A 16,071-nucleotide genomic window follows, 5' to 3' on the forward strand; every position below is an offset into this window, starting at 1 on the left:
ATAGTAATTGTGAATTATTTTTTAATGTATATTTATCCAAGTACTTTTCAAATGTAGGCTACTTTTGGAAGAGTGTGGCCTACACTAGAACTACATAGTCCAGAATCAACCCGTGTGTTTGTTTGAGGAAGTGCAAACGGTCGGGAAGATACAATAAAAAAAAACAAGGAAATAAATGCATTACAATGAAACCGCGCTGCCACTACTAAAATGGAGTTGTGTGTACTGTATCTCGTTTTACTTTTAAATGCCTGTTGCAGTTTTGTCTCCTGCGTGTACTTGTACATGGGAGATACAGAGACAAAATGTTTTCTTCAAGACATTGCTAAGAAGACTAAAGTAGTCGGTGAGCATATTGCACAACATTTATTTTCTGTATTATTTATATTTGGGTAGATTGAGTAACGTAAATATGGCGTCATGTTTATATTTTGTGTAGGCCGTTTTGTACAGTTGGGTAGACCTACTTTTGTTTACGTGTGTCGATTGACAGCTTGTTCACCTGCCCTAAATGGAGAAAACCATATACCTGATTTGAGATAGGGAGTCATTTTTCATCCCTTTCTGAAAATTTTTAAAAAACGAAAGTTTGTTGTTGATGTAGCTAGTTCCCAGTCGTTCTCGCGAAAAAGGAAGTTACAGCTATACAGTGTCTCATTCATACTGGTCGGGCCGTAAAACAACGAGGAAGGAAAACGAGTAAACTAGTTATTTACTATGTTGCAGGGAACTATAGGGTCCAGTTGAAAGGGGGACACCTGCCTGTCCCACAGATCATTGGGATGTTTGTTGAGGTCAAAGACCCCGATAAAAAGGTAAACACACGCACACGCATTTTTGCTTTAGATTATTTAGATTATATTATGGGAAAATAGAAAAAAAAATACTAACAACATGCACCCCATAAACACATCAAATATAAGTATACATAGATTAGTAGAAATTAAATGTAAATGAAGAATTGCATTTTAATAGTATTAATTAGTAATTAATTAGTAATTAATTAGTATTAATTAATAGTATTAATAGTGTGTGTGTGTGTGTGTGTGTGTGTGTGTGTGTGTGTGTGTGTGTGTGTGTGTGTGTGTGTGTTTCCCCCAAGGTGATTCTGTCTGGTCAGTACGGCTCTGGGGGAAGATTCACCTTTGTGTCCCACACTTCTGGACGACACCAGATCTGTCTCCACTCCAACTCCTCCTCGTTTGTCCTTTCGCCTGACGCCACGCTGGTAGATAAACCCATGAACCCAAGGGAACATCTAGAATCAAAAGCTTACGATCATTGGCATTACACACCACCATAAATAGCATTGTATTAACCTTTATCGAAATGAAAATGTTTATAAAACTGTTATATCAGATTTTCTAGTATTTATTTTTCAACACACATTTTCACAAAACTTATGTCAAGTTGATTAATTTCCCTACTTCAAAGCTCCCACCCCCTTGTTTGTTTCTAATTGGCTCTCATCCTGTGTTCCACGGCAGCGGGTGGATCTAGACGTCCATGTGGAGAAGATGCTCAAGGATAGGCTGAATGAACTGCAGCTGAGGATCCAAATGCTAGCAGAGCAGGTGAACCAGATACATCTGGAAAATAACTACCAAAAGGTTGGTGCCTCAAACGTGACATAACCACATCAATAGGGACAAAAGTTAGAGCTAGAGTGAAGGGCAAGTATCCCATTGAGAGGGATTTGTCATTTATTCATTCTCTCTTTGTGACACACAGTCACACTATAGTGCACAGTCCCTTGGACCTAAAGAATTAACAAGATGATAAGCTGTGGCCCATTAGGCCTGTAAGTTTAGGAAGATTTTCTGGCTCCTCTGTCCACCTGCTTAATGCTCTCTACATTGAGATTCTACTTGCCTTTGACTCTAGCTCTGTTGTTGGTCTTATTACTATTATCACAGTCGTTTGCTGCAAACTTTCCACACATCAGCATTATCCATGGATGTGTGCTGCCAGGTGAGTCTGTTTAGCTTCTGTTAAAAGTCTGTTGAGAGTCTGTGTAGCTTTCTTTCCCAGCCTCACACGTCCTCACACGTGCGCTGCTGTGTTTTCAGTACCGTGAGGAGCGCTTCAAAGAGACCAGTGAGAACACCCTCAACAGAGTGTGGTCCTCTATCCTTTGCACCCTCATGGGCATAGTGGCCCTCGCTCTGTGGAACACGAGAACACTCAAAAGCAAGTAGTACCCTAGCGCTTTCCAACCTTTTTTTTTTTTTTTAAACAGCCTTTTGGATGTTTTTATGGACTCATTTGCCTTCCAGCCAACATAATGGTATATATAATCTTTAAGTAATTTAGATGTGTTGGCAAACATTAAAAACACACCGATTCAAATGAATTATTCTGAATGAATCATACAAAATTACTTGAAGCGATTGTTGTGAGATTGTTGTGATTGTTAATAATACTCTTATGATACATATTTTGTTGATATAACTGTTTTGTGTGTGTGTGTGTGTGTGTGTGTGTGTGTGTGTGTGTGTGTGTGTGTGTGTGTGTGTGTGTGTGTGTGTGTGTGTGTGTGTGGTTATAGGTCTAAACGTCATTGAAGCTGAGGATTCTCAGACGTTTGGGAAACCAGATATTTTCCTCAACCTCAAACCCAAGGAATTAATTATTCCAAAGTGTGCTTCTTCTAATGTTTCCTATATCCGATTGTAAAAATTTCAATTAAGCTTTGTTATTCAATAAAGAAAAAAATATATACAAATGTTTTATTTAGCATTATTTAGTTTTATTTAGTTCATCATAATTACAATGATCTCCATAAATTGTTATAGGTTGTAACACATTAATTTAGCCTGACGAGAGCCAAAATGTGCAATTGCAATATTGTAGGCCCTACTATATGAACTGCGGTACCAAGAATTCTTAAGCGAGCTCTGATTGGACGAGGTTAAAGCGATGGGGTTACGTGGCATTGATCTCTTCGCGCAGACTCAGACGAGAACTCTCCCGGCAGAGCAAGATGGTGGCCATTAAGATGCAGTCGTGTGTGTTTTCAGTATTACTTTTAAGTGTATATTACAGCGCCGTTTCCCCCCTGTACTTTCACATAGGGGAGACCGAGAAGAAATGCTTTATAGAGGAAATTCCCGATGAAACAATGATTATTGGTGAGTGTTTACAAGTTAGATTGCGTCTTGCCCTGAGCTGGCTAGACAACTATTCGCCGATCGCATGGAAAGTAGGGTTGAATACATAACAACATGTAAGATATTTTATCATCGCTCTGGTTAGCTTTTTGGTAGGGTGTATATATTAAAACGCATATATCAACGTAGTTGTGCGGAAGTCGTTGTTTGAGAGGTATTTTAGCAGTGCCATATGTAGAGTGGGCAAGTGTCACACAAGTATGTCCGGGTTGAGCTGCAGTCCAGTTGTAGTGAGTGGAGGAGTTCAAGGTATTGAGTAAACGAATGTTACTTGCATATTATTACTCGAATACGTAATTACCATGAATATTTCACACAACACAACTGTCAGAGTTGCTATGGCTATTATTTTTCTGTTATTATTGTCATATGTATTAAAATGGAGCAATAACAGCATGGAATGAGTAATCAATAATGAATCAAATCATAAATGTTACTATTTATATTGCAAACATGAACTACATTCAAGGTACCCTTCACTCTTTCAATGTCTGCCGTCACTGTAACCTAGTACACCGCCCTTGATGTGAACCACTGCTCAGGTCATTCTCAAGCGCATCTGCACTAGGCCATTATTCACCCACTGAGGGAAGTAAAGTGAGGTGAAGAAATTCATTTAGCTGACACTTTTTTCCAAAGTGACTTGCATACGTGCATTAAATAAGGAAGGCACAACCCAGAAAAGGCAAGAATCATGCGAGTACATACAATTAATCAAATAAGCAAGCTGTTTTAATTGCTACAATAAAGGCATGTGTGCAATTAACCCCAGTGTGCAAAACCCTATGCTGCTAACCATTAACCCTAAAAATATAGAGCAAGTTGCTTTGAAGGAAGGGGTTAGCTCATTATTATTGAAGTTGTGTTTTTGTTTTTCCTAGCAGCATCCCCATGTCTCTTCTGTCTCTGACCTCGTGTGTGTGTGTGTGTGTGTGTGTGTGTGTGTGTGTGTGTGTGTGTGTGCGCAGGAAACTACAGAACCCAGCTGTATGACAAGCAGAAGGAGGAGTACCTGCCTGCCACCCAGGGCCTGGGGATGTTCGTAGAGGTCAAAGACCCCGATGAGAAGGTACTCCACCACAATCCACACACAGCTGAAGCAGTCTATATCGGAAAAAGACATCAGGGACATGCAGGAAACACAATGCAATGCAGCAGATCCCAGAGTTGATAAATAGGGATTCCCAACAATCGAACAACCCATTAAAAGTATCCCATTTCCTCTACCCTAAAGTGATATCACCCTTGGGTGGAGGGCTGGGGGAAGTAATCTATATAGCATGCTATCGTGATATTTTGTGTGACAATATTGTATCGGTGCATGGGACCCCAAGTATTGATTTTAAATTGAGCTACTTTTCTTATATGGAATGCTTCACTGTTATGCGTGTCCACTGTCTTTTATTGCAAACACAAGTTAAACTTTCTGGTACAAGCTCAATCAAATCAATCGACCTTTAGTCCACCATATGGTGGAGTTTTTTCTGTTGGTGAGGTAAGAGGCCATGATTGGTGAGAAGTTGGTAAAAACAAAGATGTAGAAACTGAAAGAACTGAAAGAAATCAGAAAATTGTATCTGGTTATATAAAAATCTGGACTTATTTTGGAATAAATGGTTATAAAATGGTAATGTTGCACACAGCCAGTCTTATTTTCAACCTTTTTTTCTGTCAAATATGTAGAGCATTGCAATGTATTGGGTTACAAATTGTACCGTCAACAATGAATTGTGGTGCTATTGTATTGTGTGGTCCTTGCCAATACCAAGCCTTACATGGGAGTGTCTGAACACCCAGATGTATGATGCAAGCAGCCTACCAGCAAGCACAGTCCACTAGGTAGGCTGGTAGGCCAATCTGTTCTTCACACTTCTGGGTGGTCCGACACCCCCATGTAGGGTCGGGTTTTGAAATGACTTGTATTGACTGATCAACATCACACACCTGTGGTTCAAACGTGAGCTCTTTTATCTCTGGTAGCCAGGGTAGTACATGTGTGTTTGTGTGTCTCCCAGGTGATCCTGTCTCGTCAGTACGGCTCAGAGGGACGCTTCACCTTCACGTCGCACACTCCGGGAGAGCACCAGATCTGTCTGCACTCCAACTCCTCCAAGTTCGCCCTGTTCGCAGGAGGCATGCTGGTAGGTACAGGGTCATAGTCTAGTGGTAAGGGTGTTTGACATGTCTGTGCTGGAAGGCTATGGGTTCCAACCCCAATGACCTGGGTCTACAGCCTGTAGGTAACCTTGAGCAAGGTGCATCCCTTTCATTCTTTTAAAAGTTCAGTGACAAGTGTCTTGTGTTCTGATGTGGAGCTGAGTTCACTTATTTACTATAGGTTGTTTTATGCTTTGAGAAGTTTATTATAAGTTATGTTTATTTGTCGTACAAATTTTCACTCGCATCAAAATTACATGATACATTTTTTTCTATACAATATACGGCATCTGTTGTTTATTAAACCCAAAAATGTTCAGACTAAGCCATTATCATTTTATTTTGATATTTTGTCCAAACTTTATCCAGGTTATAGTTTTTTTTTTTTACAAGCAATCTGGTTACTCTAAAGTGGGTGCTGGGTACTTTAAAGTCCCACCCTCTAGCTTTCCTTTGATTGGCTCTCGCTCTGTGTTCTGTGTACAGCGGGTGCATCTAGACATCCAGGTGGGCGAACACACCAACAACTATGCTGAGATCGCTGCCAAGGACAAGCTGACGGAACTGCAGCTCCGCGTCCGACAGCTGGTGGAGCAGGTGGATCAGATCCAGAAGGAGCAGAACTACCAAAGGGTCAGTATATGGGGGTGTGGGTGGGGGGGGGGTTGTCTTAAATTCAAAATGTTTAAGCAAATCTAAATATATATAATATCTTGAGCTTTTATCTGTGCACAGAGCGATGATAAGACTACATTTTGGTGGCGGTTCCATTATTTCTTTATTCGGTATGCTAACTTGAATGAGGCGTGTCGTCTTAATGAATAAGAATGAACGTACGATATAGAGAATTATAATAAGCCCATGAGTGCAATATACAGAATAGAGTTCTCATACATGACCCAATAGTAGTAGTAGAAGTGGAGATACAATCTCAATTGGGCAGCGAGGGGTTGACGTTATGTTGCTGCTGTGTTCCAGTACCGGGAGGAGCGCTTCAGGCAGACGAGTGAGAGTACCAACCAGCGTGTGCTGTGGTGGTCCATCGTCCAGACCCTCATCCTGGTGGCCATCGGCTTCTGGCAGATGAGGCATCTCAAGAGCTTCTTCGAGGCCAAGAAGCTGGTGTAAATGCTCTTGTCTTGGGGACAGCGGTGGCTGTGCAGTTCTTTATGATCCTGAACATGTGTGTGTGTGCGCTTTTTTGTTAAGTGGGTGAAGTGAGCGATTTCAGTACTGACAGCCAACCCCCCTACCCATCATGCAACACACACACACAGGGGTGCTGGAGATGAAGATGAAGAGTTAATAGTGGGCAACTGCATGGACAAATCCATCTCTGCAGTTTGGTTGGGTTTAGTTTGGGAAGGGTCTTGTCATAGACTGCGTTGTCTTTGTTTTGTTTTTGTTTCCCTTACCGTCCTGACTGTTAAGATGTTTTTGACCAACAGGGTAGAGGTTACTTTTCTATATTTATTTAACTATTTTTATCAACCCACAGCCCCTTAAAATAAAATGCTTTGCTGTCTTGGATTTGGACAATCTAAATTCCACATAGAATATCATCTTTGTTCTGGACGGGTACAAACCCCAGCTCGTGCATTATACTTCTTTTTTTTTTTTTTACCTTCACAAACTATCCTTTTGCAACACTGAGTTTAAAGCCAACTGACCTACCAGGTTACCCTACCCATTTAAAACACATTAACCATTCATTTGTTTCCCTTTTCCACTACACTCTTCGTAGTTGATGACATGTCCTGTTACTGGCCAAAAGAGATCCTCCATGTTTTCTGGAGGGAAGACATGGAGCCGGATGGGTCCCCGTCAGGTGGGAGTCTTCGGCAAATGCAATTGGTTTTCCTGATTATGGCTAAAGAAACATGGGTGCAATTTATATCTACTGCGACTGTTTCTGGTTGTCACTAATCACAGTTGAGAATGATGTAACTGATATAGCTATCGCACATACATTCTTTATTCAAGAGGTGGGGGGAAAATGCAGATCATAATTTCTACGGGTATTTGATCTAACCTAAATTGGATTTTATTTTTTTATCCTTCGTTTATTAATTTGGTAAAGTAGGAAACTCCAGTGTGAGTGTTTCAGCACTGCGATCAGGGCCCTATTAAAACACCTTTAACTGTCACTTGAAGCTGACTTTCCAATGACTTTGTGTTGTACTGCATATGCCGATTGCATTTATTGAATAAACCCATCTCGCTGGAAGACCAACTGATGATAAATATTTTAAGTTGTATTTTTGTCAGCATTGCGTTATCGGGCCTAAATTGAATGTGTGTTTCTATCTGTCTAGGGGTGGGCTTTCCTGGGTTCTTGGAATCATCTAACTATCCTAGATTAATTCACTGATCACTATGTTTTTTTTTTTATTCATGAGTCTACTAATAAAAAACAAAGTTAATTGAATGTGTCTGCAGTGTGGTCCTGGCGCACATTGTGCTGTTCAAATATGTCCCTTTTGTTCAGCCCATGGCTTGGTGAAATTTAAACAGTGTTCTTTTTAACCTGACTCCTGCAACTAACTAACTTCTGAAGAGAAGAGAGTCATCGTCCGAGTCTGCTACTGCTAATAGTTTTAGGTTGAATTATATATTTTTTTGGATGTCTGAAGCCAATTTGAAGGCTTATTGGCTCCTCATTTCGATTTGGTATTTCTAGTAAAAACAAGAAGTTATAAGAAAACGTTGTAGGCCTATGCCAACAGTCATTCACAAATTATTTTTATACTATTAATATTGAGCTTGTGTTACACCAGAGACCATGTTTTATTTGTTTATTTATATTTAGAAGCAACATTCATAAACCATAGTGGTCAAAAACTTCAGCGGTTGATATTTGTGGCTAAAGCATAATAAAATGTACAATTATAATAATTATTATTTTGTTTCTGTGATGTGTTTTTATTTTTGTCGTGGAGCTTTCATCTTCGGTTGAAAATGAAGAGATGGTATATTGAGGTGAGATTAATGTGATCATGCAGTACTTATCATTACTTACATTGTATTTTCTAATTAATTCTGAATGTACCGGTATTTCCGCTTATAGTAGCTGTCGCACTGAGAGTAGGAACCTTTATTGAGTCGACCTGTTCAATCGGGAGTGATAAAACGAGCGTACCTCAATACTTCTGTGGCTTAAACCCGACTGTGCGAATATACTCAAAATATAGATTTTTTTTTTCAGGACTGTCGGTTTTTCTAAATGAAAAACTGAAAATAAACAATCTTAAAGCGTTGTCTTGGAGGGAAGCGACGCTATGTATTCCGTCTAGCGACCATCTAGTAACGCTATGCTACGTGTACAGTAGCGGCTGAGTGTGACGCCAGAGAGCAAACACACAAGATGTAGAAGATGGAAAGGAGCAACAAGGGTGTCCACATTTGTTTTTAGTTTGCTCTAAATCGCGCACGGATACTCTTTTCGCCTGCAACGACATGATTGTCACGAACGACGCTTGTAACCTTTTTTTAATTGGCCCACAGAGAGTCTCTTCATCACCGAAATGATCAAGATGAAACACTGACATTATGTGTATTGGGTCGGGCTGACCTAAAACATCCAGTACTAAAACCATTTTCTAAGGAATTCCCTAAAATAACTAAGTTCGAGTTTGAAAATGATGTATTCATCGAGAAGGAAGCCTGTTCTCTACTTCAAGGAGGAACGAAGGTAAGAACTTTGTTTTTTGTCTAGATTTCCTGTAAAAAAACAACAACATGTACATCTACATATACACGACAAACCTGTCGTTATTCGTATGTATTGAATGTACTAAGAGTTTCATGAGACTATATTACCTAAAACCATTCACATAACGCCTTCCTTGACCACGCAAGAAATGAGACCCCCAGACAGCCTCGTCCAGAGAAGACTTGGCTCTCTGAGTGAGTAAACAGCGTGTTTCTGTGGCTGTGAATGGGCCTCTCAGTTCATTGTACAAGGAACTGCTGAGGTTGCAGTGACTTACTGACTGGCATGGAAGTGCTATACAAAATCCAGTTGAGTGACTCTTGCAGCAAGTTACACACTAGCAGACAGAAATATGACTCTTTATGCCAGAATTGGTGTGCTTGGTGAAATTCAGGCATATGAGTGACTAATATTTAATTAAGTAGTCTGCAACTTGTACTAACTAGCCTAAGTCAAAATCACATTTTTGTCAAGGCAATACATAACAATATTTGTACTGCACGCAAATGTGCCATTATTTTAACGAGCACGATTAAGCATTTAAATCTAACATTAATCATTTATGGCCTAGGTTCTTGGGGAAACTGTTTGCACACAATTTGAATAAATAATAGTATTTTCTTGAATGCTTGTAACTGAAACATTGTACCTGTATTGATGAATACTCTTAACCTCCCTAAATGTCCTTAAATATGTTGGTCTGATATTGTTGGCACAATATATTACCTTTGCATTTTGGCAGGACTTAGATCGAACTCTGCATACTGCGTTATTGACCAGACAACCATTAAAGATGTCTAATTGAAGCTTTCCCAAACTGCTTTTATGAAATAAGTTGAAGTTGAAAATCCCCCCGTTTGTTTTTTTCAACAGGTTCCTCTCTGGGAAGTTTACGGTCTACAAACTGTTTGGGCTCTGCATGGTCTTAGGGCTGGTCTCCCTCATCCTGCTCCAGCTCAGCTGCTCAGGGGACATGTCCTCCAGCAGTAGTGGCGTGATGGCCGACGCACGCTCCTCCCAGCACCATCAGCAACAGCCCTGTCCGGTGGAGACCCAGGCAGTGTCCGCTGTGGATGACCCCACCTGGGGACCTCACAAGCTCGCCCTGATCATCCCCTTCAGAGAACGCTTTGAGGAGCTGCTGGTTTTCGTTCCCTTCATGCACGCCTTTCTCAACAAGAAAAAGATCCGCCACCGCATCTTCGTGATCAACCAGGTGGACCACTACAGGTGAGGTTGTGTGTTTTGGTAATTCACCACCGACCAGCCTGCCCAGATGAGCTTGTGTTTACAGGCAGTGATATCAATATAAAATCCCCTTTGGTCTGTGTCTATTTTAGCATCAAATATACTTTTCTATTCTACACACAGTACAAAGTTAGGCATCACAGCCAAGTATAAATCCGCCTCAGTGAGTGACAGTGAGTTCTGTTAATGCATCTAAAGCTTGGTGGATCTCCTCAGGTTCAACCGGGCATCCCTGATCAACGTGGGCTACATGGAGAGCGGTAATGACACCGACTACCTGGCCATGCACGACGTGGACCTGCTGCCGCTCAATCCGGCCCTGGACTACGGCTTCCCCGAGGAGGGCCCCTTCCACGTGGCCTCCCCCGAGCTCCACCCGCTCTATCACTACAAAACCTACGTGGGTGGCATCCTGCTGCTCACCAAGAAGCACTACAACATGGTAAAACTGTTGAGCAAGTTCCTATGTTGACATGGTAACTGATTGACTGTGATCTCACGAGCGCCATCAAGGCGTAACGTGTATTCTGTTCCCCTAGTGTAATGGCATGTCGAACCGCTTCTGGGGCTGGGGGAGAGAGGATGACGAGTTCTACCGAAGACTGAGGAAGGCTGGGTTACAGGTAAAACCCCTTTTGATTTTATTGGTTTAAATAAAGGCATGCATTGATGATTATTTTAAATATGAATATAAAATAAAATATAAAAAGATTGTCATGCTTATTCAATCATTCGTATTGAATGTGTATATGAAGACATTTTATAATTTTGTCATAAATCCCACCTGCCGTCTTACGATGCATGCCCTTCCATCTCTTCTGCACCTCACTTTCCTTTCTCTCTTCAAATATATTTAAAAGTGTAGAATGTGTTTTCAAATTGTTTTGTCTGTCCCTGGCCAGTTGTTCAGGCCCAGCGGAATCACAACAGGCTACAAGACCTTCAGACACATCCACGATCCGGCCTGGAGGAAGAGGGACCAGAAGAGGATCGCCTCGCAGAAACAGGTGCCCCTCATCATAGCAGCGGCCTGTCACCCTATATTTACACCTGGAAATCACGTTTTTATTTCTGCCTCTGCTTCCACCCACCAATAATATCAAGTGCTGGTGAACGTCTGCACATTGCACCTCACACGAGGGATTAGTGGGAATTTTGAAACATGCACTGCACAGACTGTGCAGTTACTAAAGTGCAGAAGTCGCGCCTCCCGGCTACCCGCAATGTTTACAACTTCCGGGTGTGAATTTGCCGACATACGTGCAAAGCATTCGACCAATCACAGCAGTCTGGGCTACTCGGAAGGGGGGCCTTAATGCGACATGATACAAAACAGAACGTTTTTGAAAGATGCTGAAATTGGTTCTGCAGCAATGAACAGTGTGAAAATAATATGGGCTACTTTTAACATACAGGCATGTAACCCTATTCTAGTAGTACCAGAGAATGTCTAATAGGAAGAGAACTGGCACTCTCTGGTAACGTCCGGCTGAACCGGTAACACATCTCTGTCCATGCGAGGGCGCTCGCAGCCTCGCATGGACAGGACTTGCGCGCTCGCGAGTGCAGAATGAATGGGAGTCTTTGGGGTTTCAACCTCAAATTCCACTTTTCTCAGGGTGTCATTTTTTGTAAAGTAATTTGAAAGTTGCATCAAAAAATCTGTTTAAAAAGATGATGACGTCACATATATATATGCGGAAGTGCCAAAGTGAACTCTGGCAGTATGAAAGTATGTGACGTATTATTATATTTAATTTTTATTATTATTGAATTTTTATTATTATTATAATTTTTTTTTTTGGGCCTGGGCAAAGATTAAAAGTTTTAATTGCATAATAGTATTGGTGAGTTAACTCGCGATTAATCACACTTTTAAAATTATATTTGAAATCCACTCAAATTGAAGTTAAATGAGATGATCAAATGGAATGACACATTATCATACCAAATGTACTTTATAAGCACCACGTGCTTATAAAGACCAAGTGATCTTGAGGGAGTTTCATTAACTCACTCAGTGTGGGTTGAATATGAGTCTCTAGTCGTAATCAGTCGCAAGTCTGTCCCTGACCAATCAGCATTCATTAGCAGAATGCTAGCGTGTACGGCCAACAATGGCCCAAACTGTAAGAAAACGAAAGGACATAAGTACTCATTCATTCCACTTTTTGAACTTGCGGAATCTACAATAAAATCTGCGATATTTCAACGGCAAGCAGGTGAAAGAGTTACATTTAGCCGTCTAGACCCCCATTCAATCCGCCCGAGATCATCCCCAGTACAATGAGGCTCAATAGAGAGTGCCAAGGCTCTCCGTAGATGGAGCCTGGTAGTACTCCCAAATGCAATTATTAACCCTAAAAAAGCATGATATGGGATCTTTAAAATGTCACATAAGGATGTGACTTGACCCCAATGTTCACTTCACTCCGTCTCTTGCGTCGTTCTCTCTGACTGTCTCTCCCCCTCTGCTCCCCCTCCCAGGAGCAGTTTAAGGTGGACCCCGAGGGGGGGCTGACCAACCTGCTGTACCAGGTGGATTCCAGACAGGAGGTGACCATCAGCGGAGCCCCCTGCACCATCGTCAACGCAAAGCTGGACTGCGACCAGAACCTCACACCCTGGTGCCTCATGGCCTAGAACTAAGTCAGACCCGCCGAGACCAAGAACCTCCAGCCAGATCTGCTAAGACCCCCCCCCCCCAGCAGAACATAGAGGACGGAGGAGACACAACAAGCTTGTTGCGGCCTGCTAATCGAGAGGAGTCCTAATGTGCTGACTATTGTTGGCAACTCCTCTCCAATTACAAAAATATAATTTAAATCTTGGCAATCAGTGGAAGTTCTTGTAATTTTCAGTTGCAACTTACCGCTAAGCTTTTTTTTTTTTTCCCTAAAGTCAGTGTTTTAAATTTATCCATCAACCGTCATTCAGCTACACTGGGTCTGGCCTGAAAGCTCTCTGCTGTGTCTGGACTACAGTAGAACTGGCTTCCAGCAACAGGTCCTCTTGTCTGTGGGTCTGCCGTGATGGAAGGAGTGTTTCCCGGGGGACGGGGAGGGTCTGCAGTCAGAACCATACAATCTACCATCTCGCATGGCCCAGGGACCAGTGCAGGAACACTCCCCTGTGCTTTAAACACACTCCCTCCTCTGGAGAACAGGCCAAAATGTGCGGGTAAAGTCCTGAGATCACCCAAGGCTAGACGACCAGACTTTAGTATTCTTGAAATGCGAACAGAACTTTTTGGTTTGATTGGATGTGCACCAAAGATGGTCATCTTGGTACCCTGGTTACGGGGTTACGTCCTATGGCGTTTCTCTGAAAACCCAGTCTTTCCAGGACCTGAACTATGCCGATGCTGCTGACCCAACCATGCAGTATCTCAAACCGGCCTGGACCCCAGAACCATGATAGACTGTTGGCATGGTACCTTTTTAGAGCAGAACCAAACCGAACTGGGAGGATGTGATGAGCAGCGTGTACATGAAATGCTTTATACGGTTTTGCTGTTTTTGTTTTTTATTTTGTGGGTTAGTGCAAATGCATGACAGATCGTGGGCAATTGATCTGACATTTTACCTGCCATTAAGCCAGCATGTTGAGGGATATCTAAACGTCTTGATATGAGCCGGTCACAAACAGGTGAACTCTCTGCTGTTTGTACTTTTTTTGTTGTAAATATGCTGAGCCTAAATGTAACCCAATCGTCGGTTGATTTGGTTCATCACCATACAGTATTCGGGACATCAGACATGACACCTTAGTGTTTTTGTATAGTGTATTTCATAAAGTTTGTCGCTAACTACTTCTGATGGATAACTCTGAGCCCTGAGCCTTGAGGCCTCATTATCAATGGAAAAAAATACTTAATACAGGGAGACTTGGAACATGCAAGCTGACAACTGTCCTCTCCAGCTTTCTCCTGTGAGTCTGACAGTTTGTCCCAAAGCGTTTTTACTGTTCCCTGCTGGAACAACCTGTCTTGAGCTGCCTGGTGTGACGTGGTTCAAACCACCACCATCTGCCTTGTATTCCGCGCATGTACAACAGAACATTAGGGTTTAGGTTAAAGCAAACATTTGGTATTTAATGTGTTGTTGAATAACTGGTGATTTGAATGGTTATGTTAATGCTAAGGGTACTACAGGAATAAAACGGGAAGCTGATGGTGCTAAAGTGCACTCGATGGGTACGCTATTGGGAAGGTAAGATGGAATAACTGGAATGTATTTATATTATAGAGAATACTTCTGAGTCCACTTGTGTTGTTTTATTGTGTGTGTGTGTGTGTGTGAGTTTGTTTTGCTTGGGTTTTTTATTCAACAATAGGGCTCCAGTTTTAAATACTATGGTTTACAATAGGCTTTACCAACTTCTTACACTTGGCAACAGTATAATGCAGTTAATCGTTGTTGGTCATGGGCCATGGGCCATGGCCCAGTGATAATGGCGGGCGGTGGCGGGTAGTCTTTAACAGAGGATGCCCTGCTTTAAAGACAACAGTAAATGAATGGCTGGTGGGTCCACAACATAGCTTATAATATATTTTGTATTACAAGACCTCATCGGTAGTGTCGTAGTCCTATATGTTGAGGCTTTGGACCTCAACAATGTGATCATTATTTCCCAAGAGGACGCATGCGCATGTCACTATTTGCGTGTTCGTGCAGGCTACATTTGCTATATAAATGATTCATACGAACTTTTAACTTAACATCTGGGGTTCTCTCTAGTGAATCTTGCGCATGATTCCCGGCACATTTTGCAGAGGTTGTGTTGTGTCCTTCACGCTGTTTGTCTGCCAGGCCGACAACCCTTTGGAAGGCCCCAGGATGTCTGGCCCGGTGCGATCCGGCGGACTCGGCCGCGGGAGATTTGGGTGTTTTGCTGCGCGGTGTGATGGATGAGCAGGCTTTAGTTGGCCCATTAGGGGATAAACCGTGGGCTTTTAAAGCCAGTTAGCCTGTCATCCCAGGTGTCTGTCGCCTAATGACCCTGTGAAGTGAAGACCGGCTAATGAAGGCTTTCTACACACAGGACTCTGGTTCCCAGACGCACCGAGATCACGTTTCCACAGGGGTGTGTGTTGTAACACGGGCTAGCTTTTACCATCGTTGCCCCGGGTCTGTAATCGAGCGATGTCCTGTCCAAGAGCAATTTAGCCTCGAACAATATGCATATCATTTACTTAAGTAAAAAAAACAAATATTTAAATGGTTTTGCAGTTCACAGATGGATGGGAATTTTGACTAAAGAGAACTTAAGAGTTATTGGCCGGCAGCAGCTTTACCCGTTGGGTCATGTTGTCAGCCTTAATTCCCTCTACGGATCATATTATGTGAGACCACGTCAGGTCCCGGTGGAGCCATTAGCTGAAGACAAACCACGGCCCTCCTACCGATCCACCACCACGGACCTCGGCTGGGTCGACGCCGATCTCGCTCGTGTAAAGTCTTATTGTTCGCGCCGGGATCCCGGCGCTGCAATCAATTGTTTAGTTTTTTTGGTTTCCCTGGCCTGGCCTGGCCTTTATTCAGGAAGCACACGACATGTTGCGTCCCAAAGCAACGCTCCCACAGGAATGAGGACAACGCCGCCTTCTGCGCTGGTTTCCGTCGTTGTAAACGCGGGCTTTAAGGAACGGATCATTGGATGATGGCACCCAACACTACTTTTTTTGTTCATTGGGCCTATAGTGCTCTTTAGAGAACCATAATGAAACATAATAAAAACTCTGTGGGACCGTGCGTCGTGACTTCATGTTAGCACATTAGGCTA

The 16,071-nt window shown here is 42.3% G+C and overlaps 3 protein-coding genes across 4 annotated transcripts; all 3 read left to right on the top strand.

Annotated features, from left to right (window-relative positions):
* The first annotated feature begins 147 nt into the window (after window positions 1-147).
* LOC311345290 (transmembrane emp24 domain-containing protein 9-like) lies at window positions 148-2,710 on the top strand. Its single transcript, XM_084469649.1, has 6 exons — window positions 148-346; window positions 727-815; window positions 1,103-1,228; window positions 1,488-1,610; window positions 2,070-2,190; window positions 2,549-2,710. The coding sequence occupies exons 1-6, from the start codon at window positions 211-213 to the stop codon at window positions 2,674-2,676; spliced, it is 723 nt and encodes a 240-aa protein (XP_084325775.1). The 5' UTR covers window positions 148-210; the 3' UTR covers window positions 2,677-2,710.
* Window positions 2,711-2,976: 266 nt separating this feature from the next.
* On the top strand, window positions 2,977-8,233 carry LOC311344888 (transmembrane emp24 domain-containing protein 9-like). The gene is made up of 5 exons (XM_084469222.1): window positions 2,977-3,131; window positions 4,139-4,239; window positions 5,186-5,311; window positions 5,814-5,960; window positions 6,306-8,233. Exons 1-5 carry the CDS (start codon window positions 2,984-2,986, stop codon window positions 6,453-6,455), a joined length of 672 nt encoding a protein of 223 aa, XP_084325348.1. The 5' UTR covers window positions 2,977-2,983; the 3' UTR covers window positions 6,456-8,233.
* Window positions 8,234-8,506: 273 nt separating this feature from the next.
* Window positions 8,507-14,546, top strand: b4galt7 (xylosylprotein beta 1,4-galactosyltransferase, polypeptide 7 (galactosyltransferase I)). Of its 2 annotated transcripts, XM_084469520.1 has the most exons (7): window positions 8,507-9,018; window positions 9,186-9,233; window positions 9,913-10,269; window positions 10,504-10,729; window positions 10,827-10,910; window positions 11,190-11,294; window positions 12,775-14,546. In XM_084469520.1, exons 1-7 carry the CDS (start codon window positions 8,966-8,968, stop codon window positions 12,928-12,930), a joined length of 1,029 nt encoding a protein of 342 aa, XP_084325646.1. In that variant the 5' UTR covers window positions 8,507-8,965; the 3' UTR covers window positions 12,931-14,546. The 2 variants fall into 2 exon arrangements, with proteins under 2 accessions (XP_084325646.1, XP_084325645.1); XM_084469519.1 differs by lacking the exon at window positions 9,186-9,233.
* The last annotated feature ends 1,525 nt before the right edge of the window (window positions 14,547-16,071 follow it).

The sequence above is a fragment of the Micromesistius poutassou genome (assembly GCF_964030765.1).
Source record: "Micromesistius poutassou genome assembly, chromosome: 6".
Classification (NCBI taxonomy): Eukaryota; Metazoa; Chordata; class Actinopteri; order Gadiformes; family Gadidae; genus Micromesistius; species Micromesistius poutassou.